General features: G+C 59.7%; 3 protein-coding genes across 9 annotated transcripts; 1 reads left to right on the top strand and 2 right to left on the bottom strand.

Annotated features, from left to right (window-relative positions):
* Nucleotides 1–4,069: 4,069 nt before the first annotated feature.
* Nucleotides 4,070–10,797, bottom strand: TBC1D10C (TBC1 domain family member 10C). 3 transcript variants are annotated; one of them, XM_061202143.1, is made up of 10 exons: nt 9,918–10,797; nt 9,489–9,667; nt 8,641–8,740; nt 8,308–8,415; nt 8,114–8,220; nt 7,796–7,906; nt 7,038–7,245; nt 6,722–6,911; nt 4,999–5,153; nt 4,070–4,699 (listed from the first exon to the last, which is right to left on the bottom strand). In XM_061202143.1, the coding sequence occupies exons 2-10, from the start codon at nt 9,638–9,640 to the stop codon at nt 4,352–4,354; spliced, it is 1,479 nt and encodes a 492-aa protein (XP_061058126.1). In that variant the 5' UTR covers nt 9,641–9,667; nt 9,918–10,797; the 3' UTR covers nt 4,070–4,351. The 3 variants fall into 3 exon arrangements, with proteins under 3 accessions (XP_061058126.1, XP_061058127.1, XP_061058125.1); XM_061202144.1 differs by having other exon boundaries at nt 7,038–7,121; nt 7,796–7,910; nt 9,489–10,797; XM_061202142.1 differs by having other exon boundaries at nt 9,489–10,797.
* A 119-nt stretch (nt 10,798–10,916) lies between these two features.
* PPP1CA (protein phosphatase 1 catalytic subunit alpha) lies at nt 10,917–14,241 on the top strand. The gene is made up of 7 exons (XM_061202150.1): nt 10,917–11,050; nt 11,579–11,710; nt 11,876–12,106; nt 12,726–12,830; nt 13,275–13,498; nt 13,581–13,715; nt 13,795–14,241. Exons 1-7 carry the CDS (start codon nt 10,996–10,998, stop codon nt 13,903–13,905), a joined length of 993 nt encoding a protein of 330 aa, XP_061058133.1. The 5' UTR covers nt 10,917–10,995; the 3' UTR covers nt 13,906–14,241.
* On the bottom strand, nt 13,198–20,597 carry RAD9A (RAD9 checkpoint clamp component A). Of its 5 annotated transcripts, XM_061202146.1 has the most exons (11): nt 20,457–20,597; nt 20,301–20,371; nt 19,721–19,849; nt 19,166–19,280; nt 18,979–19,078; nt 16,611–16,717; nt 16,411–16,520; nt 16,257–16,321; nt 16,028–16,165; nt 15,053–15,260; nt 13,201–14,964 (listed from the first exon to the last, which is right to left on the bottom strand). In XM_061202146.1, the coding sequence occupies exons 1-11, from the start codon at nt 20,488–20,490 to the stop codon at nt 14,869–14,871; spliced, it is 1,173 nt and encodes a 390-aa protein (XP_061058129.1). In that variant the 5' UTR covers nt 20,491–20,597; the 3' UTR covers nt 13,201–14,868. The 5 variants fall into 5 exon arrangements, with proteins under 5 accessions (XP_061058128.1, XP_061058130.1, XP_061058131.1 ...); XM_061202149.1 differs by having other exon boundaries at nt 13,200–14,964; nt 16,411–16,717; XM_061202147.1 differs by lacking the exon at nt 20,457–20,597 and having other exon boundaries at nt 13,199–14,964; nt 16,411–16,717; nt 20,279–20,328.
* Between the last annotated feature and the right edge of the window lie 3,445 nt (nt 20,598–24,042).

Here is a 24,042-nt window from a genome sequence, read left to right as displayed (position 1 = left end):
TTGGCCCCTTTCTACAACCGTACACAGAGCAGCCTGTGAGGAACCACCCTGTCTACCAGTGGAGGGACTCAGAGATGAGAAGTGACTTACCTGGGGCCCCCCAGCCCAGCCCACATTCCCCACACAGCTTTCCAGGGCTGCTCTGGGCTCCCCAGCACCAGATCCACACTCCACTCCTCCCTGTGGCCAGCTCAGGCTCCTGGAATGAGGTGCGGCCACCCAAGAAGATCCATCCTCTTGCTGAGGGGGTAGCCTGAGCTCCAGGGAGATCCACGGGAGGGAGCAGGGTTGGGGCATGGATGTCACCAAAGAGCATGAGATCTGACACTTAACAAATATTAAAAACCAAAATCCAACAGAGTAAATTTTAAAGATCTTATCGGCTTTATCCAGCGGTTCATGAATCGGGCAGCATCCCGTCTAGCAGACAGAAAGGAGCTACAAGAAGTTGTGTAAAATGCAAGACTTTTATAGGCAGAAGGGAGCAGACACAAAGAAGTTATACTTAGGCAAAACAGTGGGTTGGTTATTGCAAGATCACTTTCTTTTAGGCAACAGCAGGGGTCTATCAGGCAGATGAACTTGCTAGTGCTGGTCAGGCAATACCTGATTGACTGGTTTAAGATACAATTTCCAGGAGAGCTGAAACTGTAATCAAGTTATCCCGGTTTGGTGACATGGGGCTTAGCATAAGTGACTCCACCTTGCGCCTGTTGTCTTGTTTTTTGCTTTTTTTTTTTTTTAACTCTTTTAAAAATTATTTATTTATTTATTTATTTATTTATTTATTTATGTTGGCTGCACTGGACCTTAGTTGTGGCATGCGGGATCTTTAGTTGCGGCATGCATTCGGAATCTACTTCCCCAACCAGGGATTGAACCCGGGCCCCTGCATTGGGAGTGCAGTCTTACCCACTGCACCTCCAGGGAAGTCCCTGCTGTCTTGTTTTTAACACAAGCAGTGTAGCATCTGTGGACTCAGTTTTCTCATCCTCAAATGGGGATTATACTGCATACTTTAGCCCAGGCTTGGCTGGACAGGGGGCACCTGGCAGAAGGTAGCAGTGCCAGCAAACATTTTTTGACTTGTCCCAGGCACTGTACAGAGGGCTTTATGTGCCATATCTCACTTAACCCTGTTGGGTAGCAGTTATGAGTCTCTGCCTTTTGCAGATGAGGCAATGGAGGCTCAGAGAGGTGATGCGATTTGCCCAAGGTCACACGGCTGGTGAGAGGCAGGGCTGGGGTCTTCCCTCTGCCAGAGGGTGTGCATACATGCACACAGAGCAGTGTGGTTCTGTGCCCACTCCCAGACTGCCCTGGCTGGGCACCGGCTGTGATGGCATTTGCCTTGTGGATGCAGGGAGGGAAATCAGGGTTGGGCAACTGCAGCTCAGCCCAGGGCCCTGGGACTTGGGGCAAGCAGGCTGGCAGGGCAGTCTTGCTCTGTTTGTGCCAGGAGAGCCTGGAGGTCACCTGAGGCTGAGCTGAGCCAGGTAGGCGTGGGGTGACGAGAGGCAATCCCTGGGTGACTGCCCAGCTTGACTAAACAATCACCATCATAGAAATGAGACAGGTAGAGTGCTCTTGGGACTAGGGTGGGAGTTGTTATTACCCTATTATCTGTAGGAGGAGACTGAGGTTCAGAGAGAGTGAGAAGGCCTTTCCCATGCAGGGACTTTGCAGGGAGTCCAAGCCTGGCCTCCGGACAGTGTGGGGATGGGGGGACTTATGGGGGGGGGTGGCAGTCGAGATGGAGACCATGGTCCCCCACACGGGGTCCATTTGCCCTTCCACTTCTTTGCTTGCCCCCCACTCCTGTCCCCTGGGCTGACCCAGGCCGATGGACATCGCTGGGTGCCATCCCAGCTTTGGTCCCCACAGGCTGAGTGCTCTCAGATGCGTGCCTTGCCTTCTCTGAGCCCCTTTCCAGGCAGGTTTGTAGGGAGCTGGGGCTGCTAGGTTCACTGAGTGTGGTTGTGCAGGTTGCTCACTGCACAAAGGTACCCTGCTGAGTGGTCACTTCCCTTCTGTCCTGCAAGGGATGCATGTACCTGGGGGAGGGGCATCTTTTCCCAACTAGTGCACAGGAGCCATAGGGGGCTAGCGCAGCCCTGTGGGAACAGCGTGTGTAAAAAAGCGTTCCGACAAGGAGGGAGCTGGTCCTCTTTTGGTTTGACCCCTTGGCTCAGGCTTCCCAGATGGATGGTTGATAACGGGACCTGCAGAAGGACTGCCCAGAAAATGCTTCCCTCAGTAGACAAGGCAGTGACTCAGCCCCAGCTCGAGAGGCCCGTGCTGGAGACCACCTGCCCCAGGGTCTATATCCAGGGGGAACGACTACCACGTGGCCTCTCCTCCAGACTCAGCAGCCCTGGTGCCAAGGCTGCTGCTTTCCTCCTCCTCTACCTTCCCAGCAGAAGAGCTGAGCGCAAGGAGGGCAGGGAGTACAGGGCAAATCCCATAAACTCCCTGCAGGTTCCCCCACCTACCTGCTCCCAGCCGAGAGTCCATGAGACACCCGCCCTAAGCCTAAGGCGTGGTCTAGCTGGCTCTGCCCCCCACTGTGATCCTGGGCTGGGTGCTCAACCTGGCCATCTCCCCCTTCTCTAAAGAGGCTCTCAGTGCCACCTGCAGAGAGAGGGTGTGGGGGTCTGAGAAAGGGGTCTGTGAGCTGCAGGGGGCTGTGTTATTATTAAGCTCCAAGTACCCTAGTGGAGTGGGGAGCGGGGAGGGAGGGCTCAGGAAGCTCTCTTTAACTCACAGGAGCCCAGCCCCTGGCCCACACTCAGAACCCAGGCTGGGGCGAGACTGGGGGAGTGGGTGGGAGCAGGAGAGAGAGCAGCCCCAGGATGGCAGACGGAGGTGGGTGTCAGGTTCATGGCTGTTGATGCGGGGGTAGTGGTGAACCTTGGGTCTGCCCTGGGCAGCAAAGCTTTGGCCCGGTTGCCTCCCCTCCTGAGCCTTAGTTTCCCCCCAGGTAAACTTCAGCTCTGGGTCTGGACCTCCGTGAGTCCCTCCTTCAGGGGGTGGGATGGTCTGCCCAGGACCCAGGGCCTGGCCAGTCACACAGTCAGCGCCACAAGAGTATAGGTGGAGGGAGCGTGTTCCTGCAGCCATGGCCCTGTCACTAGATCTGAGGGTGCCAACACTCCAGCTCAGCCACTGAGAAGGATGGATCAAACACTCCACCATTGCGACTTCCCTGGCGGTCCAGTGGTTAAGACTCCGCGCTTCCACTGCAGGGTGCTCGGGTTGGATCCCTGGTCAGGGAACTAAGATGCGCAGCGTGGCCAAAAAAACCCACTCCACCATTTAAGCGGGACTGCAGACACTTTCTCCGGGTACCCCCTCCCCCTCCCCCCTTCAGGGGAGGGCACCCAAGGAAGCAGGGAGGCAGGGCACCGGGAATGGGCCCTGCGGGAACATAAGCCTGCGTCAGAACCAGCCCCGTTGTCCTGGCGATGGCTCCTGTCCCAGGCACCTCAGACACCCACGGGGGCAATTAGCAAGTGTGGGAGGGGTTTCCACGGTGGCAGTCCCCAGGGGGTGCGGCTGGGGCTTAGGCAGGGGGCAAGGGCTGGCGGGCCCTTTCTCCTTTGTCCGGGCACACTAGGCCTTTGTTCTCAGCTGGCTCTCTCTGAGGACGGGACCAGAACCATGGGTCGGGGGCGGACTTGGCTTAGAATGCCCACACCCCTGGGGGGGATCCTGAACCAGCAGGGAGAGGGAGCAAAAGAGGGGATAGAGTCCCACTTCTGGGCCCAGCATCCACTTGGGGAGCCCTCTTCCCCCAGGTACAGAGGCCTTACATGACCCCAAGAGGCTGGGCACTGCAGCTTACCATTGGCTCCTGTTGCTGGTAAACACCTTCCAGCAGCCAATGGGCAGCCTCAGTGTGCCCTGAGGAGCCAGGGCTGGACTAGGAGGGGCGGGGCTGTGAGGGGAGTGAGGGCCGGAGGGGAAGGAGCAGCTGGTCCAGGGTTGAGGCTGGAAGGCATTCCATCTGACTGCATACGGGCTTCTGCTCAGACTTTATTCCAGGCCTCCCCAGGAGCCTTGGGGTCCCCTAAGCCCAGCCCGTGCCCCTAACCTCACCCTCCTTCAGCGCCAGCTTGATGCTTGCAGGGGCCCAGGCACCAGGACAGCTCCATGGGCGGATGATGGGCCTGGGTCCCCAAAACCTCACTCTCTGACCTTCCTTCATCCTCGAGCCTGACACAGTCCACGGGAAAGCTGAGGCATCCATCCCGGCTGTAAAGTGCGGTGCCTACTTTGAGGCTGGCATCCACCATTCAGGCAGTTGGGGTTGGGGGACCCTGAGTCTCTGGTACCCTCAGAAGTGGGACCTTCAGAATCGGGTGTCCAGGGAGGAGGTGGAGCCTCGATGGGACCTGGCGGGGCTCTCGATAGGGGGGGCCCTGGACCGAGTCAGCAGCCCATGGAAAGTCTTGCCTCGGGTCTGGGGCTTGCGCCGTGGCGGCCTGGGCTCCTCCGGGGGCTGCACCACGATGCGGGGCACCTCGGGCCTGGTGGCTCCCCGGGTTCCTGCCAGCTGCTGGGCCTCAAAGATGGCTTGGGCCCCAGGCAGGCGGGCCTGCGGCCTCGGGGGTGGCCCAGATGCCGACGCGGGCAGCTGGGCCAGCTGGGTCTTGATCTCCCGCTGCAAGTCCTGTTCGGACAGGGCCACGCTGTGCACCTATGGGGAGCAGTTGATACTGAATCTGCCTGGCCTGGGGGAGGGCAGGAAGCGATGAGATCCCTGCGGGGCGGGCAGGACACAGCCGCAGGAAGTGGCTGAGGGCTGAGGGGCTGACAGACAAAGAGACTAAAGGAGCCACAGAAAGCCACTTGGGGCCTGGGGTTTCCACATTCTCTGCTGCTCAGAGGACAAGAACTGAGCCCCGGTTCTTACTCTGACTTCCCCCTCTGGGACTCAGTTTCTGCAACTGTGCAGGGGGGCTGGGCCATTGCAGAGGGCAGGCAAGGGGCACCCACCTGGGGCATGAAGACCTCCTCCTGCAGCTGGGTGGGCGGGATGGCTCGAAGGGCGCCGAGTGTCTCCAGGAGCCCCGGGCAGGCCAGGCGCTGCTCAGTGGTGCCCAGTGCCAGGCGTACCAGTGTCAGCCCCACACGGAACAGCACCTTCACACCTGCAGGCCGGGGGCTCACTCAGTTGGGGGGCCAGCCCTGGGCTTCCTCAGTCTACACCTGAACCTGCCCTCAGCCAGACTCCTTCCACCCTCCTGCAGCTCTGCTGCCGGGAGCCAATGACTGAGAGCAGGGTGGCAATCTGAGAGCGCTGGCCAGCATGTCTCAGCGGCCACAGACACTTCTGGGCAGAGCAGCCTGCCAGGAGCCAGGGGCTACTGAACGCTCACGCCAAGCTTTCTCATTCTGGGCCTCAGTTCCTCGTCCCTCCAAGGAAGGGCTGGGTGGTGACGTGAAGGCCTTTCCAGCTCAGACCTGTGACCTTCTGGTTCTAGAAAGAGTCTAGCCAGAACTCCTCACCTCTAAGCCAAGAGCATAGGACACACGTGCACATAAACACGCACACACGCACATGGGTGTGACCTTGGGCCTGTTCCTGGAGCCTCAGAATTCCTTCCTGGTAGCCTCGGGTCTGCTGAGAACAGCAGTCAGGGGACCAGTGAGGTCTGGTGACAACTGTGACTTGTAAAGGGACAGCAGCGACTACTAACGGCGTCACCGTCACCGTTATGAAAGGGAGCCTGAGGCAGAGAGCAAGAGTAGCTCAGCCACCCTAACGGGGGACCCTGCCCTGCCCCGCCCTCGAGGTCTGAGTCTGCAGGGGAGGACATGTAGATGGCAACTTGGACACCCGTGGCCAGAGCTCTAAGCCAGCCTGAAGCCAACGGGGCATACAGCAGGTGCTCAATAGATGTACTGATTGATTTCTACCATTTTTTTGGTCCAACCACCCCGCTCTTGGCCTGGCACCTCTCCCACGTCCGCAGCCCCAAGTCAGTCGTCTGTAGCCTGGCCTCTCCGCCTCCACACTGGCCCTGCAAGTTTGCCTCTGCCATAAAGCAGCCGTGAGCACCTTTAAACAGCACTCTCCTCCTGCCGCCCCCCCTACACTCTGGCACATCCTTTGTTTTATTTTCTTCACAGAACTTATGACAATCTATAAATATCTTGTTAATTTGGTACCGTCACCTCCCATCCCCACCTCCACCAGAATGTAGGTCTCACTCACTCAAGTGGCCCTCGCTTCCACCAGAATGTAGGTCTCACTCACTCAAGTGGCCCTGGCTTCCGGAGCAGCGCTGGCCTCCGAGAGCGCTCACCAAGGGCCCGTGGGGCTCCATCGGCCATGCCCCCACTGTGCCCAGTCCCTGAGCTGTCTCACTGCTGTGATCTCTGCAGCTCCTGCCCTATCTACCTTGCGGAAGCACCCCCCAACTCCAGCCCTCCCCCAAGCAGATGGTGCCCTCCCTGTGGTGGTCTCACTGCTGGGGGTGAGGGCTATCATTCATTGCATTGGTGATCCGTGGCCAAGGGCTGGGCCGTTTCCCCAGAGCCACAGGGCGCTGTCACCCTCAGCACACCCCAGCACCCAGACCCCAGGCCAGGACTGGCAGTGGCGGTGGGGCAGAGCAGAGCTGGCACCCTCATCCCCTCTGCACACCAGGCACCCGAGGCTCCCGGCCCCAGTTCCCACGCCTGCCCCCGCCCACCTGGCCAGCCACCCACTCACCCTCGCTAAGGAAAGCGTCCCAGACACGCAGCACCGTGGGGAAGGGCAAGGAGCGGGCGAAGAGGCACAGGAACCACTCGGGCAGGTAGAGCAGGGGCCCGACGCCCACCTGCTGCAGGTGCTTGTGCACACGCGGGAGCAGCCGCCGCAGCAGGGCCGTGAACACCTCGGCGTCCAGCCGTACAGCCTCCTGTGGCCACGTCCATCAGCACCTCCACGCCCGGTCCCCAGGTCCCCACCCAGTCCCCAGGCCCCTCCCCACCCCCCCCACCCAGCCCCTCCCCCTGTGCCCTCTGGCCCCATCCCAGCCTCTCACCATATGGGGCCCGTAGTAGCCAGGGAGGTAAACCTCGCAGATCTGTACCAGGCACCAGAAGGCCTCCTGGGGGCGGGCACAGGCCTTGAGTGCCCACCGCAGAGGGCACCACGGAGGGGACCGCAGGGCGGGGGAAAGGGGCGCAGGGGAGGGTCTGGACACCATCTGGGGTGACTCTGGAGCCAGGAGCCTGGACTCAGTGCTGGGGCTGGTGGGGAGGGGCAGGTCTTACCGAAAAGCTTCCCGTTGCCCAGATAGAGGCCTACCAAGGGGTGTAGGGAGTTGGAAGTCACAGGGCTCAGGGGGTTGAATTTGAGGGTCACAGGGTAGGGGCTCACTGGTCAAGGCTAGGGAGGGTCCCAAAGTTCAAGTCTTGGGTTCTTGGGGTCACTGGGGTCAGGGATCATGGTCACAGGGTTCAGAATCAGAAGTCATGAGGTCAAGGTAATAACATCCAGACTCCTAGATCATTGGGGCAAAGGTCAGGGCTCAGGGTTCCATGTTCCTGCAGTCAAGGTCGTTGGGTTTGAAGGTCGCTGAGGTTGGTGGTCATGAGGCCCTGGGTCACTCACTAGGACAGGTTTGGGTAGGAGTCAAGGATCCCAGGTCCCTGAGGCCAGAGTTCCTGGGGATGGAGGGATCATGGGTCCAGGGCACAGGATTACTAGGTCCCTAGGTCACCAGCGTTGGGGGTCATGGATCACTGGGGTTAGGGGGTCAGGGTCTTGGGTCCCCGTAGCAGGGTTGAGAGCACTCACCTCTGGGGGCAGATACATGAGCAGCACGGCAGCCACAGGGCCCTGGGCCTGGCAGTAGCCCTGTTCCGGCCGATACAGGGTGTAGGCCTTGAGTACCTGGAGAAGCCCCTGCTGCCTGTGCCAGAAGACCCCATTAGGGGCCGGTCCTCCGGGCATCCCTTCCCCACCCTCTGGCGGCCCTTGCCCAGGCCTCAGCCCCCCGAGGGCCTTGATGGGTCCTCTGAGATGCAAAGATATAAAGCCGGGGCGGGGGGGCACTAGGCCAAAGCAACTGGGGGTTGTGGGGCTGGGGGTCCCTGGGCATCACTGGCCTCGTACCCGTGACCCTGGGGTGACACAAACATCTCATGCAGAGGGAACTGGCGGTGCAGGTCCCTGCCGATGGTCTCCATCCACTGTGGGTCCCCAGGGGCCTCAGCCAGTTCCTGTGTGTGGACAAAAAGGTAGATGTGAAGGCCCAGAGTGGTGAAGGGCCAGGGGAGGGGACGTGGGACCCCTGCCAGTTCCCTCACCTGATAAGTGCCACGGCTGTTCTTCTGACACACATGGGCCCCGCACAACAGGGGCCAGCACCGGGCCCGCAGGGCCGAGGGGATGCCTTTCCGGCACTGCATCTTTACCTGTGGGTGAGGCCAAGGGACCCCGTTAGGCCAGCCACGCCAGCTTCCCCTGCTCCTGTCGGCAGGCCCCAAGCACAACCTGTCATCAGGCAAGAGCCACTTTGGGTAGCAGGGAGAAAAGGCAGGAGGTACTGGGACACGGGAGGGGTGAATTTTGCCAGGGCATGGGCCGAGGCAAAGGGGGCTGAGCCACGGAGGCCTGGGTGGGACCACTCTCCCCCTCACCTTCTTGTACCGCCGAGACATGGTTTTCTCCCAGTGTGAGGTCATCTCCACCCACTTCATCTCCCGCTGGCGGATAAGGTCTGCAGGGGGGTGACCTGGCCTGGGGACACATGGCACAGGCGTCCAGGCGCTGGGCAGCTGTTACCCAGAGCCCGCGTCCGCCACCCTTCATGCTACCTGGGTGAGCCTAACTCCTGGCCCTGGAGATCTCTGGGAGTCTCTGGGGCGGGGTGGTGACCTGTCACCCAGGAGTTGCCAGTGGTTGTCATGGGGACAGGAAAGGATGTGGCTCCGATGTGGGTGGAAGCAGGAGAGACTGAAGGGGGTGTGTAGGTGTGTGTTGAGGGAGGGGCTTGTTGATTGTCCCCCAGGATAGGAACACAGACAAGTCATCGGGGAAGCTGGGTAGACAGAGTCCTGGACTAGAAGCCAGGAGTTGTGAGTTTGAGTCTGATTCTGTCTCTGATCTGCTGTGTGACCTTCCTATCTGTCTCTGGACTTGTCTGCCTGTCTGTGCATTGGGAATGGAGAGGATTGGTGGGGGAAGAAGTGTGGGTTCTGTGATCTGGATCTGGGATTCCTGGGCCAGATTAAAAGGGGAAGAATGTTTGGCCCCAGAGGTGGGTGGAAACCCTCAGAGACTGGGAGTAAAAGAGACATACAGGGACCACACCCCGCAGCCCTGCTAACCTTAGGCTTCCATCTGGAACCCGAGAAGGGATGATACTGGCTGAGTCCCCAGACCCTCCCAGGACCCTCGAGGTTGGACCTCACTCTAGAATTCAGCCCTCAGCTCCCACCCTTATTCCCAGCACCCCATCGCCCCACCCCATCCCTTCCCTACTTACCCTGGCTCTGCTGAGCTGCCTCCAATGAAGCCATAGCGGTCAGCCTGGCGATATGGGCCGGGCCCACTCAGCTCTGAGTCAGACCCCAAAGAGCTGGAGTCATCCTGCAGCTCACCAGGCTGCACCAGGTCCTCCCCCAGGGCCTGGGCCATAGTGCTGCAGACCCCTGATGCCACAGGCTGCAAGATGTGGGGAAAGCCAATGAGAGAGGCAGCTCCTAGCCAGCCTGGGGCCTGGGCTCCTATCCAGCCAGGCCCCAGCCCCAGGACCTGACTGCGTGGTCAGAGGGAGCAGATTTCAGGGTATCTCTCCAAGCCCCTTCTGTCCCCTCTTCTCTTGTGGGGTGGGGGTGGAGCATGGGCTCAGAAGTGGCAGAAAGGCCAGGCCCCTGTCCCCTGCAGCCCAGCTTACCTCCTTGCTGCACCTCACCTCCTCCTCTCACTTCCTCCTCAGCCACAGCTTCGGCAACCGGCCGGGGGGCCCCTCCTAAGTGCGTGTGGGGGTGGGTAGTTACCCCTTCCTGTCCCGGGCTCTTCCGGCCTGCCCCAGTGGCCCTGGGCCATGGGCTCCTCCCACCATCCCGGTGGGCTGGGTGGGTGCAGGCTTGGGTTCCTGTGCTGGGTGTGATGCGGCCAGGGCCTGCCAGAGGTAGAGAGGGCAGGCTGCCTCCAGATTTGAGGTCACTGGCATGTAAAACACTCGATTCAGGGTCCAAGGAGTATCATGGTGTATTTAGTGTTTGCTCTTCACAAAGTAATACTTTCAACATGCACACCATGTAGCATTACTATGCTACTCAAAAGGCAAGGATGAGACATTACAAAAAATAATAATTTAGCATGCACCACAGGCAGTGTGGACCAAAATGAGCTCGGAGTTCAGCAACAGGTGTCTGGATCTACCTAGCCAGTCGCCCGAGGGCCCCAGACTCAGCAGGTAGAGGTCCTCTGTGAATTTGAGGCTCTTACTATCTCTGAGCCTCAGTTTCCTTTCCTGCACTTCAAGGGCTTAATCTGAACTGTTTGGGGAGACCCAATGAGTAACCAATGAGGTCACACCACTTTCCCGACCAGCACAGAAGTCGGAAGGACTGCTCAGCCCTTGAAAGAGAAAAACAACTTCCACAGTACTTCCGACCGCACCGCTTCCTTACAGCGGAGGGTAACTCCTCAAAGGCGGAGCTAGGCTTGACCTCACCCCATGAAGCCCCGCCCACCGGTCAGGCTCCGCCCCAGACACACGAGTCAGTCCAAGTCCCGCCCCCGACCGAGGCCCCGCCTCCCGGGCCGCCGCGACCCCTGCGCCCGGCGTCCGGCGGAGGCGCTAGAGCGCTGGGGCAGCGGGCGGGGCGGGGCGGGGCGGGGCGGGGCGGGGCGGGGCGGGCGGCCTAGGAGGCGGGGCGGCGAGCCGGGGCGGGCGGAAGGAGCGCGAGGCCGGAAGGAGGCAGCGGGAGGGCGGGAGGCAGGAGCGGGCCGGGAGCTGCTGGGGCCAGAGCGGCGGCGCCGCCATGTCCGACAGCGAGAAGCTCAACCTGGACTCTATCATCGGGCGCCTGCTGGAAGGTTGGCCGGGGCAGGGGAGGTGGGCGCCGGCCGCGCCCTGGTCCCCTGCCCGGCCCGGAAGTGGCGCGCGGGTGGACTTGCCCCTCCCAGGGCCAGCTTAGACTGGGCGGGGACGGGCCGCGAGGTCCCGTGGCCGCAGGTGCCCCCCCCCTCCCAATCGCGGCGCGCCTGGGAGGTCTGGGGTTGGTCCCCTTGCCAGAGCAGGGCGGGGGCGCACGGGTTGGCCAGGGCTCTTGGGGTGAGAGAGAAATCCGAGAAGCCGAGCCCCCCCAAGCAAGGGGTCCTGTGTTCTGAGATTTTGGCAGGCCTCCGCGCACAGCAGTCCCCTCTCGAGTGTCTTGAGGGTAGTTGGGGGTCTCGTCCCTTGAGGCTTGAGGCGGGGGTCCCAGGAGGCTCAGCAGCAGCAGCTGCCCCTGGGCGAGGCGGGGCCCAGGAGGCCCAGGCGCCTCCCCAGAAGTGCCTATGGGGCCACCCATGTCACCCACCCTCTTCTTGCCTGAGGGTCTTGATGCCTCATTCCACTCCCAGTGCAGGGCTCGCGGCCTGGAAAGAATGTACAGCTGACAGAGAATGAGATCCGTGGTCTGTGCCTCAAATCCCGGGAGATTTTCCTGAGCCAGCCCATTCTTCTGGAGCTGGAGGCACCCCTCAAGATCTGCGGTGAGCCCCCTGCCCAGGCCCCTTTGCTTCCTGAAAGTGGGTACCCCACCCCCCACCCCCCACCCCCAGCCAAAGTCCCTGGATCTCTCCTCCCTTGAGCCCAACCCTGGCCCTGGGTTCAAGTTTAGACTGCACCTAGTGCTGACCTGGTTCTCTGGGTCACAGGCGACATCCATGGCCAGTACTACGACCTTCTGCGGCTGTTCGAGTACGGCGGCTTCCCTCCAGAGAGCAACTACCTGTTTCTGGGGGACTACGTAGACAGGGGCAAGCAGTCTTTGGAGACCATCTGCTTGCTGCTGGCCTATAAGATCAAGTACCCCGAGAACTTCTTCCTGCTCCGTGGGAACCACGAGTGTGCCAGCATCAACCGCATCTACGGCTTCTACGATGAGTGTGAGTGGCCTGACCGGGTCCTGAAGGGCTCTCCCGGCCATTCAGTGCGACCCTCGTGTTGACCTGGTGGCTGGGGTAGCAGTGTCTGACGAACACCTGCTAGACTGAGCTCCGTGAAGGCGGGGCCGGGCCAATTCACGTCTCTCCTCCCTGCCCTCCTGGCATGGGTCCTGGTGCTCAGGGGGGATGTGGGAACGGCTGCTGACTGAAGAGCTGCCAGCATTCTAATGCAGGGCCTTGCCTGCCGGCACTCCCCTCCAGTGCATCCGTTACTTAAGCACTTAGGATGCCTGTCTGGACTGGGCTCTGTTGGCCAGAAGCTGAGAGAGACCAAACCCGGTCTTGGCCTGGCTCTGCTCATGTGCAGGGGCGTGGGTGCCAACCCTGAGGTTGTTCCAGAACTGGAACTCTGGGGTTCCTGTGGACTCGGCTGCTTTAGAATTCCTCCTGGGAGGCAGTGGGGTGGGGGTTGGCGGGGGGGGGGTTTCCCTTCTTGCCTTCCATTCTCTTCTCCCAGCTGTGTCTGAACAACACACAATGTGCCCTGGAAGGCCCAGAGACCCACACTGTGGGTGGGGCAGACAGGCCTTCTCGTGAGCCCTCTCCTTCCTCTGGGCAGGCAAGAGACGCTACAACATCAAACTATGGAAAACCTTCACCGATTGCTTCAACTGCCTGCCTATTGCTGCCATTGTGGATGAAAAGATCTTCTGCTGTCACGGGGGTGAGGGCGGCTCTGGGCCGCATGGCGAGGGAATGCTTGGGCAGGACGAGCCTGGCCACATCCCTGGGGGATTTGGGACAGAAGTGTTAGCTGGAGGACACGTACTCCGCCACCTGGAACAGCTCTCCCTGGAGTCCCGGTTTGGGTATCACTTCTTCCACAAAGTCCCCCTGCACCCCAGCGTCAGGCTGCACTCACTGTCACGTCGTGGCCTCGGCTTCTTGCGTGGAGTTTGCTTGTCTTTCTCCAGGGAGGGCTGTGCTCCTTGAAGGGACAGGGACTTGAAGAGGCAGAAGGCGATGAGCTCTGCCTGTCTAGGCTCCCAGGAATCCAGGAGAGGGCGGAGGGTTGGGGGAACAGAGGCTGATTGGCAAAGGCTTTCTGGAGGAGGGAGGGCCCTTGTTTTGAGGCTTGAGGAAGTGACCTGCCCCCGGTGCCCCCCAGGCCTGTCCCCGGACCTACAGTCCATGGAGCAGATCCGGCGTATCATGCGGCCCACAGACGTGCCAGACCAGGGCCTGCTGTGTGACCTGCTGTGGTCTGACCCTGACAAGGACGTGCAGGGCTGGGGTGAGAATGACCGTGGCGTCTCCTTTACCTTTGGAGCTGAGGTCGTGGCCAAGTTCCTGCACAAGCACGACCTGGATCTCATCTGCCGGGCACACCAGGTGGGCTGGCAGCCCTGGTCGGGGTGGCAGCGGGGGCCGGGCAGCAGCACCTGCTGGACTAACTGCCCCCACCCTCGTCCAGGTGGTAGAAGATGGCTATGAGTTCTTTGCCAAGCGGCAGCTGGTGACACTCTTCTCAGCTCCTAACTACTGTGGCGAGTTTGACAACGCAGGCGCTATGATGAGCGTGGACGAGACGCTCATGTGCTCCTTCCAGGTGGGGCTAGAGATGGGGACGGAAGGGGTGGGGGGCCCATGGCTCAGCCCCATGAGCCTGACCAGCTTGCCTCTTTTAGATCCTCAAGCCCGCCGACAAGAACAAGGGGAAATATGGGCAGTTCAGCGGCCTGAACCCTGGAGGCCGGCCCATCACCCCACCCCGCAACTCCGCCAAAGCCAAGAAATAGCCTCTGTGTGCCCGCCCTCTGCCCCAGATGGTGGATTGTACAGAAATCACGTGCTGTGAGGGTTCGTGCTGGCCCCCTAGGGCCGCCTGTCACAGGGAACACGGAGCCTTGGTGTATTTTTCTTTTTTTTATGAATCAATAGCAGCGTCCAAACCCCCAGGGCTCCTTCCACCTGCACCTGCAGTGGCTGCAGGCAGGATCCTGGGGCTGAGGCTGCAGCTCAGGGCAGAGCAGGGCCAGATTGTGGGTCTCCAGCCTTGCTTGGCCTCAGGGCTGGCAGCCGGATCCTGGGGCGACCCATCTGGTCTCTCGAATAAAGGTCAAAGCTGGATTCTCGCCATGGCGTCTGTCTCCCTCGTCCCAAATGCCGCGCCTGGCGACCCTTCTGCCTAGGGCCACTTGGGAGGCTTGCTGGGCATGGGGCCCCAGCCAGGGAAACACCAGCCACATGCTCAGGTCACAGGGACCCTTGGAATTTCCAAGCCAGGGCCAGAGAGCTTTGGAAAAGCAAGCAAAACAGTGTGTACCGGCCACAGGGGATCCCCGAGGTGTACCCAGGATTTGAGGGAGGGACAGGTCCTGATTGGCAGAGAAGGTGGATCAGCAAGGGCCAGCAGCCCCACCGTGGTTTTTCCTTAGGGAGGTGGGCTTAGAGAGGGCAGGCCCCCGACCCTGGCCACATGGTTGGATTAAGAGGTGAGGGACCTCCCAGCAGGTGGCAGCTCAGCACCAACACTGGGAACAGACATGATGGACTGGGGGCTGAAGGGAGACGACAGGACCCAGACCAGTCACAGATAGCCGAGCAGGGCCTGGGGGAGGCGGCAGGACCGGCCAGCTGAGCTCCAGCGCAGCCCACCTCTACCACCCACCCTGGAGGAGAGCTGGCCCCGCCCCTGGTTGGCGCTGGGAGATGGGGAGGCTGGGGCTTCCTCTGGTCCAGTCCTCCAAGGACTTCTCGGCTCAGCCTTCCCCCTCACTGTCTTCAGCCAGCACGGGGCTGGGGCCCTGGGGAGAGTGTGCAGGGGCCAGGATGGAGCCAAAGAACAGCGAGCGGAACTGGCGAGAAAACAGAGGAAGCCGAGTGAGCTCTGGAGGCTGCTCCCTCCGCCTCCCATCCCTGCCTCCGTCTCCAGCCAGCCCCTACCTTCTTGGGTGGGGGAGTCCCAGGCACGGTGCTGGGCTCGGTGTCATCTTCCTCCTCTGAGTGGGAGCCAGGGCTACAGGGGGGCTGGAGGCCAGGTGAAAGGGAGGTGGAGGGCAGTGTCCGTGAGCCCTCACTGCCCACGGTGGTTTCCATGGCGATCATGTACGAGTCAATGTCGTCAAGGGCAAAGTCGTCCAGGTGGGGTGTGCTGTAAGCAGAGACGGTGTTAGCAAGGACAGGGAGAGAAGAGGGGGAACAGAGGCAGGGCCCCACCTTGGAGGGCTCAGCGGGGGGCTGCAAAAGCCCTGTGACCGTTGGTGACCTTTTGGTTTTATTACTTCCTGATTTGGTGGGAGGGGAGAGGATGCCTGGGGTTAAGTGGCTGCTTCCTGGAGGGGGTGGACCTGGAATCCTTTCATCAGAGTTGAGGTAGAGGCCTGAGGGAGGCATCTTGGGGGCCGGCTTAGCTCAGCTGGGGGAGGGGAGCAGCAAGTCCTGTAAGCTGGGCCACCTGGGGCCCAAGCCCGCACCTTCCCAGGGGACAGGAACTGGAGAGCACTGGGGCCCAGGGACATGCTGGGCGGAGGGCCAGGCCAAACTTCCTCTGCTTAAACTACACTGGGCCCAACCTCCCCAACCCACCTGCCCTTTCAGCCGCCGGCTTCCCCAGTCCCAGGCAGCCCCCGGCTTCCCGGCAGCCCTTTCCCTCCTCTGGCCTGGGAGGAGGCTTGGAGGGGAGGCCTCAGCCAGAGAAGGAAGCCAGCCCGACCCTGGGGACACTTCCCTGGGTGGGGGGAGTCTCCGAGTACAGCTGCCCGGTAAGGTTGAGCCTGCAGGGCTGGAAGCTGTGAGCACTGCAGGGGCTGGGGCCCAACAGGAAGTGGGGGGAGGGGGAGGCGCAGATGCTGGAAGCAGCAGGCTCCCCAGGGTGCACAGAGGTGGGGAGGGGGAGGAGTGGGTGGGCAGCGCTCTTACCTGTCAGCCTGAAGCTGAGGCGCTGGCCGCTGGAGCTCCGGGGCACGTAGGTCCTGGGGGTGAGGGTCCGGCTCTGAGAGCGTGGCCAGGACAAAGTGGCCGTCTAGCAGAGAGTCCTTGATGGCAAAGATGGCTGGCCTGGGCAGGTGACGGGTCCAGGCAAGGTCAAGGCCCTTTGGCTCCTGGCATCCCAGAGCCCTCCCCTCCCTGTCCTGAGGCTGGGAATTACCTGCCCGGGCCATCGAAGTAAATGCTGAGAGACAAGTTCGCTGAGTCAGCGAAGCTCAGGAGCCCCTGGGAAGGGAGAGGCAGAGCAGTGAGGCCCCGGGCGGGCAGGGAGGAGCGGGTGGACAGGGCGGTGAGCGCGTCGGGGGCAACCTCACCCGGAATTCCTTGAGGCAGAAAGTGATGGCCACCCCTTCTTGGGCCTGCAGCTGCTGGAAATCCTCCCCCCCGATGCTCATCTCGGTCACCATGGCTTTGACGGTGCTGTCTGTGGGGACAGCAACAGGAGGAAACCTGGGCCCTGCCCCATCCCAGCCCATCTCTGCCCCCTGCCCCAGGCCATGTCTGGTTCCCTCACCTGCCTCCTCCTGGTAGCTACGCAGGATGACCCTGTGGCCACGGCCAATCCCCAGCGTCACTTCGGCCAGCGCAGGGGGGAAGGGCAGAACAGCCTCCCCCAGGACCCTGTGAGGAGGGCACAGCATCACCCCAAGACTCAGCCCCACCCAGTGGCTTCGCTCTCAGGACCTGAGGCGGGACGGTGACACACACCAATGTCCAAACGGAACCAGGCCAGGCCTAGCATGCCCCCAGGGAGGACAGGAGCGGGACATGGTCCCTGCCCCGTCCAAGGCTCCCAGGCTGTCGTGGGAGGAGAAGTCCACTTGCAAGAGACGGGGCAGACAAGAGCAGAGCCCACAGAAGACAGCAGGAAGCACGGGCTGTTTGCGCTGAACCAAACCGGGCAGGCGGCACCTGGCCACCCAGGGGTGGGAGACCATCCCCACACTGTCTGCATAAATGCGGCCTTCAGAGAGAGCCCTCAGATCCTTGTCTAGTAAAGACACACGCCAATAAACAGTTACAGGTGAAATAACATCTGGAATTTGCCTCAAAACACTTGGGACAGGAACTGGCGTCTGCTTTTATAAATGAATTTAAAATTGTCCGTAAGAAAAAGAGAAACGGGGGCTTCCCTGGTGGCGCAGTGGTTAAGAATCCGCCTGCCAACGCGGGGGACACGGGTTCGAGCCCTGGTCTGGGAAGATACCACGTGCCGCGGAGCAACTAAGCCCGTGTGCCACAACTACTGAGCCTGCGCTCTAGAGCCCGCGAGCCACAACTACTGAAGCCCGTGCGCCTACAGCCCATGCTCCGCAACAAGAGAAGCCACCGCAATGAGAAGCCCACACACTGCAACGAAGAGTAGCTTCCACTCACTGCAACTAGAGAAAGCCCGCGCGCAGCAGCGAAGACCCAACGCAGCCAAAAATAAATAAATAAATAAAATAAATTTTAAAAAGAGAAACAATTGCTCTTTTTTTAATTTTTTTGTATTATGTGTAACAGAGACAAAACTATTTAAGTCAATAAATTTTTAAGGAATTTCACACGTTCTGATTCTTTCCACTGCCAGTCACCTTAGTTCCTCCAAACTTATAATCTTCAAGATAAAATAGCCCTTTCAGAAATAAGCTGTCATGTGAGTCAGCCCCCAATTCTCTTAGTTGGGCTTCTTTGATCTCCAATGGAATATGGACACAGTTCAGAATTCCCCACCTGTAATCTCTGGGATCCAATTTCCTCAAGCAATTTACTTTAGGACCATGTTTAGGGTCAGGAGGTGGATCTGCCTGGTCCTGAATTTGACACCCTCTAAAAATGTACTAGGTTCAAATCATATTCACTCCTAAGCCATCACACCCTAGAACAGTGCAGATCGCTGGGATAGGCCAATACCTAAGATAAAAGAAGTCTGACTGTTTTTCCAACGATGTAGGTTTACGGAAAAAGCCCCATCAGGATAGATCTCAACACAACTGCTCTTTTCAAAAAAGAAAAAGAAAGAAAAATCCTCAAAATACAGACCACAGATTGATTCCCTCTTTCTCTACCCAAAGGGATCCTGGGCAGTGCTGTTTCAATAGAACTCAGAAAAACAGAAAGTCAGGACCCAAAGGGACCTTGAGGTTACCATGTCCTGCGGCTACCAAAAGAAAAGAAACACAAGACCTTGGGTTACTTGGATGCAAGTGGCACCCAGCGTGTGGGCGAGTGGGAGGGGAGCCACTCCTCTCTGCTCTGGTCTTCACCAGGGACCTTTGCATCTGCTGGAGTCTCCTGGGCCCTGCACAGCCCCTCTGATTCCCCAAAACAGCTCCATCTCTACAGCTGCTTATTCAGGCAGCCCTCCTGGACCATGACTTCCCCGCCTAGCCTCCTTCCTTGGCCTCCTGCTGGGACCCCTCAAGGCTAGAGCCCAGCCAGGTAGGAAGAGAGGCTGCCCTTGAATGGGGATCATCCCAGAAGGATGACGAGGCCAGAGAAGGGTCATGAGTCCCTGAGCCACAAAAATTAAGGGACCTTCAAAGGTGTTCAGGCCAGAGAAGACTCGAGGGCAGGCCAGACACCTGTTCTCTGACAGAGGAGTCAGAACGGGTCTGAGTGGTCAGAAAACCAAGTCAGACCTTTGAGGTAGAGAATACAGACTCCAGAAGACAGTGAGGAACATGGAACAAGGGAGCACCCAGCCCCTCCTCACTCCAGCCTCTGCCCTTAAAGAGCCAGGCAAGGACCTGAAAGCAAACCAGGCTGGATGAACTCCTTGAGGTCTACAGAAACCCTGTAGGGCAAATGGAGGAGGTGCCTTCTTCAACTGACCCTTGAGGCCCAAAGAAGGAAGAGAGAAACCTAGGCCTCAGCTTGCAACCAGGGGGCGTGCTCACCTTGCTGGGGCACGGAGCACATGGGGGCACACGGCTGGGTCGAAGACAGCCTGCAGGGACTCGCAGTCCTGGAAGGACAGGTTGTGAGTCTTCCTCACCCCTGGATGGGCAGACAGGGTCTCAGTGGGCCTCGCCAACCTCCACCCCACGCCGCAAGGACGACCTGGCCAGCCAGCTGCTCACTCACCGTATTTGCAGTACAGCTGAACTACCAGGCGGCTGCTCCTGCCATTCAGGGAGATGCAGCATTTCTCCACGGTCTTCTCCAGCATCGCCAGCGAGCGGAAGACTGAGAGGAACGACTAGGCGATGGAAACACATCAGCCCAGGCCTGCGCCTCCACCAGCCAGCTCTCACGTCCCCTTAGGCTCCGGCCCATCACGGGCTCAGCACTGTCACACCAGGAAAGGACCTCCCCCACACACAGACATTTACACCCTTCCAGGCCTTCGTTCATGCTGTTCCCCTTGTCTGGAATGCCTTGAAAGACCTGCTTACTTTTCAAGGACCAACCTGAATGTCACCACTCTCTGCAGGTACCTGGCAGAATCAATTAGCCTCTCCATATCTCCCATTACCCCCTGTGGATGTCCGTACTATGCCCCTGCGCTGCATTTTGCACTGGATTGCTCCTGCATACATTTCTCTCCCCAGCTGGCACCTACTGTGTGCCTCAGAGCAAACGCACTGTGGTATTGGTTCCTGGGGGAATGCACTGCCACTGCTGAGGGAGGGGCCTCACCTTCATCAGGATCTTACAGCGCAGCGGGTCCTGACCAGGGGTGGCCACCTGGTACTGCTGGAAGAAGAGCGGGGCAAAGAGGAAGCAGGCATAGGCCGAGCGGGAGGAGTTCACGGTCCGGAGGGAGAGCTGGGCCAGGAAAAGCAGGGAGAGGGATGCAGTCACCAGCAATGTCAGGTCCAGCCCTCTGGCCGGCTTTTGCTCACACACTTGCCCTAATGTCCTCCACTTCCACCATCGTCTGCTGAATCCCTCCCTCTCCTTCCAGTCAGCGGGTATCTTCTCCATGAAGCCTTCCCGGAGGGCCCCTCAGCACCGCTCCCGCAGCAAGGGCCCTACACAGCCTTCAGCGCCGACCCCACCCGCCCCCGGGCACTTCAGGGAGGGCAAATGCTCTCAATTCACACACTGGTCTGGGAAGATGACAGGGCTCAAGGTGACGTCCCAGCAACAGAGGAGGAAACTGTAACTCAGCAGACAAATCTGCCCACCGGCATCCTATCTGATGGGGGCGAGACTCGAGCCCAGGTTAGGGCTCCCTGTGGGAATCTCACACACCCCCAATACCGTGGCTCCTCACCCCGTCTTCCAGGGGCTCCAGGTAGAGTTCGTCCCCGATACGGGACAGAGAGTGGACGGCCTTGCCGAGCACTGCGGGGAGGAGAGGAGAAACACTGGTTTGCTGGCGCCTTGGGCCGTCCCACGTGCCCCCAGCCGCCGGCTGGCCCCAACTCACCCTTCACGTTGCTGCCCGTGACCAGACACTTCATGCTGCTCCCCCGCGGCCGGGCTGTGACAGGCGGCGGGCCCCGGACTGGACCCCAGATCGCTGCTCCCCTCCGGGTCTCCCCTGCCGCAGCGGATGCCCTGGGTTCTCTTCCCGCGCACCGCCCCCGGAAGCCCCGCCCCCGCCTCCTCATTGGGCCACACGCCTGCACCTCCGTCACGTGAGAAAAACGCTCGCCGGCTACGCCGTCACGTGACAGAGTCCGTGCCCCGGGCGGGGGACGGTCACGTGATTCGGGAGCGCCGGGGCCCTTTCTGGCTTGTCTCTTCGCGGGGTCCAGGGCCTCCCTCGGCCCTTCAGCGCCCCGGGTGAGCCGGGCCTGTCAGCGGGGCCCACCGCGGCTGCGCGCCCGAACGGAAGGCGCTCAAAGGGTGTGGGGGAGCGAATCCGGAGATGTGCGGGCGAGCCCGCCTGGGTCACTAATTTAGAACGGATTTTCTGGGCGTCTGTCGGGGGTACGGGGTCGAAGGCAGACCGTCGCACCCAATCCGAGCCGGGGACACGCACAGAAGCAGCAACCACCGGCTCTAAAAAGAAATTAAAGCACGTTGCGGCAGGATCCCGGGGTGGGAAGTGGCTGTTCGCTCTGGCTTCGAGGATCCTGCGTTGATCCCGAAGAAGAGAAGATTCTCCGGACAGAAAGGGGTAGAAGGGTGTGGCTGGCAGGGGAAGGCGAGAGTAAAGACTCAGCGGTGCATGGGGCTTTGCCCCCGTTGGGAGGGAAGTGAGTCTGTGAGAGGAGGGGTGAGCGCTGCCAAATAATGAGGGTCACTAACGGGAAGCGCTGGAAACGTTTTCTGAGGGTAGACGCATGCGTATGTGGCCCTTTGAAAAACGACCAGGGGACTGTGCCAAAGGAGGGGCTTCATCGGCGGGCAGGTCTTCCCCTAGTCCTGGGCCTCAGTCCTCCGCTGCGTGAACTGGAAGGGAAGTCCTGGAGGGGCTCCCTGACCTCTAGTTCCCTGCAGCACCCAGTGTGCTTTGAAGGGCCCTGGGCACCACTGCGTTCCTTTAGGGCCCATCTGGACTTGCCCCTCTGGTACTGTACCCAGTGAGGAGGCCATGTTTGTCTGTGGGCCCCTTGCCCTCCTGCTCCTGGCCTGCAGTTCTGGACCCCACTTTGTTTCTTCTCCTTGCCCTCAGCTCTGCTCCCTCAGGAGCACTGGGGGAGGTTATTCTTGCCTTTTAGGGGGGTCCGTGTAAATGGTACCACCTCTACCCAGACATTTAGGTCAGTAAACCTGGAGTCATCCTTGACCCCATGCTGTCCCGCACCCTACATACTACAAGCCTCCAGCAAGCCCTGACTGCTCTGCCTCTCACACAGATGGCAACTTCGTCCTCCTCTCCCATGTCCACGGCCATCGTCCTGGCTCAGGCCACCATCATCTCTCACCCGAATGACTGTGGGAGCTCCCTGGGTGGTTCCCTGTCTCCTCCAGTCCTCTCTCCAAGCAGCATCAATGTGACCTTCCTAAAATGTCAATTGCGTCACGCCTCTCCCTGGTGTAGACCCTGCAGTGGTTCCCAATTACTATACTTGCCATCAAATCTAAACCCCTTGGGGATTCCCTGGCAGTCTGGTGGTTAAGACACCACGCTTTTTACTGCTGAGGGCGTGGGCTCAATCCCTGGTGGGGGAACTAAGATCCAGCAAGCCGTGAGTCCTGGCTGCCCCCCAAAAAATTCTAAACCCCTTACCCCAAACCTACAGGAAGGAGCTGGCCCCACCCATCTCTCCACCTGTCTGTGGCCTTCCTGTGCAGCAGAACTGGCCCCATCAGTTCCCTGAACCAACCACATCCTTTTCCACCTTGGGATCTCTGCAAAGCTGTTCCCACCACTTGGAATGCTCTTTCCCCTTCTCCCATGCTGGCGCCTTCTCTTCCTAGGGCTCAGCTTCAGTTGCCCATCCTCAGATAGGCCTTATCTGCTTCCCCCTCCATCCCCACCCACCCGCATTGTCTAGCCAAGCCCTTGCTCTGGGTTATCCACAGCACTTATCCCAACTCAACATTATTTCGTAGTGTCTACTTCTTTAATGCCCCTAGTATGTCAGCCCCATGAGGGCAGGGACCTAGTCTGTTTTGTTTGTTACTGTATCCCTCTGCCTCCCACAGGGCCTGGCCCTCAGCAGGTGATCAGTAAGTATGCGTTCAGTGAATAGATGTGTGACCCAAGTGTAGCTGAGTTGCCTCTGGTTCCCTCGTAGCACGTAGCACGGTGCTGTGATGAAAGGAACAAAACTTCCAACCTCTGCCCACAGTCCAACCCTTCCGTGGACGATAGCTGTCCCCCCACATTCTGTGCAAACCCTCCCCCTCAAGGAACCTAGCATTCGTTATTCTCTTCCTTACTTTCCTCGTTCTCTCTGGATCTCGCCCTCTCTCTTTTTATTCCAGTGAAAATCAGCAGAGCCTTCACGGCTTCTCCACCTCTTCCCCACAGCCATTGCCGGAGCAGCCCAGCTGGAACAGAAGATAGATGCCAAAACTCCCTGGAAGTCAGGGAGGGGAAGGTGTGACTAATCGCACACCCGTGTCTCTGCCCCTGACACCTATGGGACCAGTAGGGTCCTGTGGCCTCAAGGTCTTTGGAGCAAGGCCCCGGGGGGAGGGAGAGGGAGACATAAATGCTTTAGGACTTTCTTTTCTTTTTTTAAAAAATATTTATTTATTTATTTGGTTGCGCTGGGTCTTAGTTGCAGCAGGCGGACTCCTTAGTTGAGGCATGCGAACTCTTAGTTGCGGCGTGCATGTGGGATCTAGTTCCCTGACCAGGGATCGAACCCGGGCCCCCTGCATTGGGAGCGCGCGGAGTCTAATCCACTGCACCACCAGGGAATTCCCAGCGCTTTAGGACTTTTGATGAGTCTTTCTTCCGCTGCACACACACACCTGCTAAAAGCTGGGAATCACCTGACCCTTCTGAAGGGTTCAGACACGAGAAAAGAGCCTAGAGCCGGGACTCGGGAGTCCTGGGTCTCTGGTCTGTGCTTCAACGCTGACTTGCTGTGTGACTTTGGGCGAGTCCCTCCTGTCTCTGCGGCTGTACAGTGTGGTTGGTGGCACGAGATACTCATTGAGGTCCCTTCCCGCCTTGACGTGCTGTGATCCCGAGGGGGCCCTTCGGCTTCCCTGAGCCCCTCACCTAGCCACAGCTCTGGAGAGGAGCTGGAATTGGCAGGCCTGCTTCCTCCAGGCTGTGGGGCTGGAAGGGAGCTCTCCAATCGGAGGCCAAGTAGCCTCTCCAGGCTTGCAGTTGGCATAGCCAAAAAGGCCTTTCAGGTCCAGAAGGGAGAACACACAACGGGGAACAAGGACCTTGTGACTCCAGCCCTGCTACAGACAGCCTCAAGCAAGTTGAGGCCCTTCTCTGAGCCTGTTTCCTCCTTGATAAAATGAGGGGGTTGGGTGAGATGCTCTCTCAAGATCCTTTCAAATCCCACATTCTTACAGTCTTCGCCATACCCCACAGTAGAGGTGGTCTCCTGCAAGTACACAAGTATGTGATTGTGTGGGAGTGTGTGTGTGTG

Source organism: Eubalaena glacialis, chromosome 10 (assembly GCF_028564815.1).
Source record: "Eubalaena glacialis isolate mEubGla1 chromosome 10, mEubGla1.1.hap2.+ XY, whole genome shotgun sequence".
Lineage (NCBI taxonomy): Eukaryota > Metazoa > Chordata > Mammalia > Artiodactyla > Balaenidae > Eubalaena > Eubalaena glacialis.
This window is presented reverse-complemented; position numbering and strand designations above follow the sequence as displayed.

Bases quoted from the DNA above. Each gene is read 5' to 3' on its own strand.
- TBC1D10C (XM_061202142.1), bottom strand. From the start codon at position 9,640: ATGGCCCAGGCCCTGGGGGAGGACCTGGTGCAGCCTGGTGAGCTGCAG. The intron at 5,154-6,721 runs GTGAGTGGGTGG...CCCGGCCTGCAG, and splicing joins GGACGCTTTCCTTAGCGAGG to GTGTGAAGGTGCTGTTCCGT. The intron at 4,700-4,998 runs GTGGGTGCCCCT...TGCTCCCCATAG, and splicing joins AGGAGGTCTTCATGCCCCAG to GTGCACAGCGTGGCCCTGTC.
- PPP1CA (XM_061202150.1), top strand. From the start codon at position 10,996: ATGTCCGACAGCGAGAAGCTCAACCTGGACTCTATCATCGGGCGCCTG. The intron at 12,831-13,274 runs GTGAGGGCGGCT...GGTGCCCCCCAG, and splicing joins GATCTTCTGCTGTCACGGGG to GCCTGTCCCCGGACCTACAG. The intron at 13,716-13,794 runs GTGGGGCTAGAG...TGCCTCTTTTAG, and splicing joins CGCTCATGTGCTCCTTCCAG to ATCCTCAAGCCCGCCGACAA.
- RAD9A (XM_061202145.1), bottom strand. From the start codon at position 20,008: ATGGAGAAGATACCCGCTGACTGGAAGGAGAGGGAGGGATTCAGCAGA. The intron at 19,281-19,720 runs GTGAGGCCCCTC...TCCATCGCCTAG, and splicing joins GCTGTAAGATCCTGATGAAG to TCGTTCCTCTCAGTCTTCCG. The intron at 19,079-19,165 runs GTGAGTGAGCAG...CTGCCCATCCAG, and splicing joins TCAGCTGTACTGCAAATACG to GGGTGAGGAAGACTCACAAC.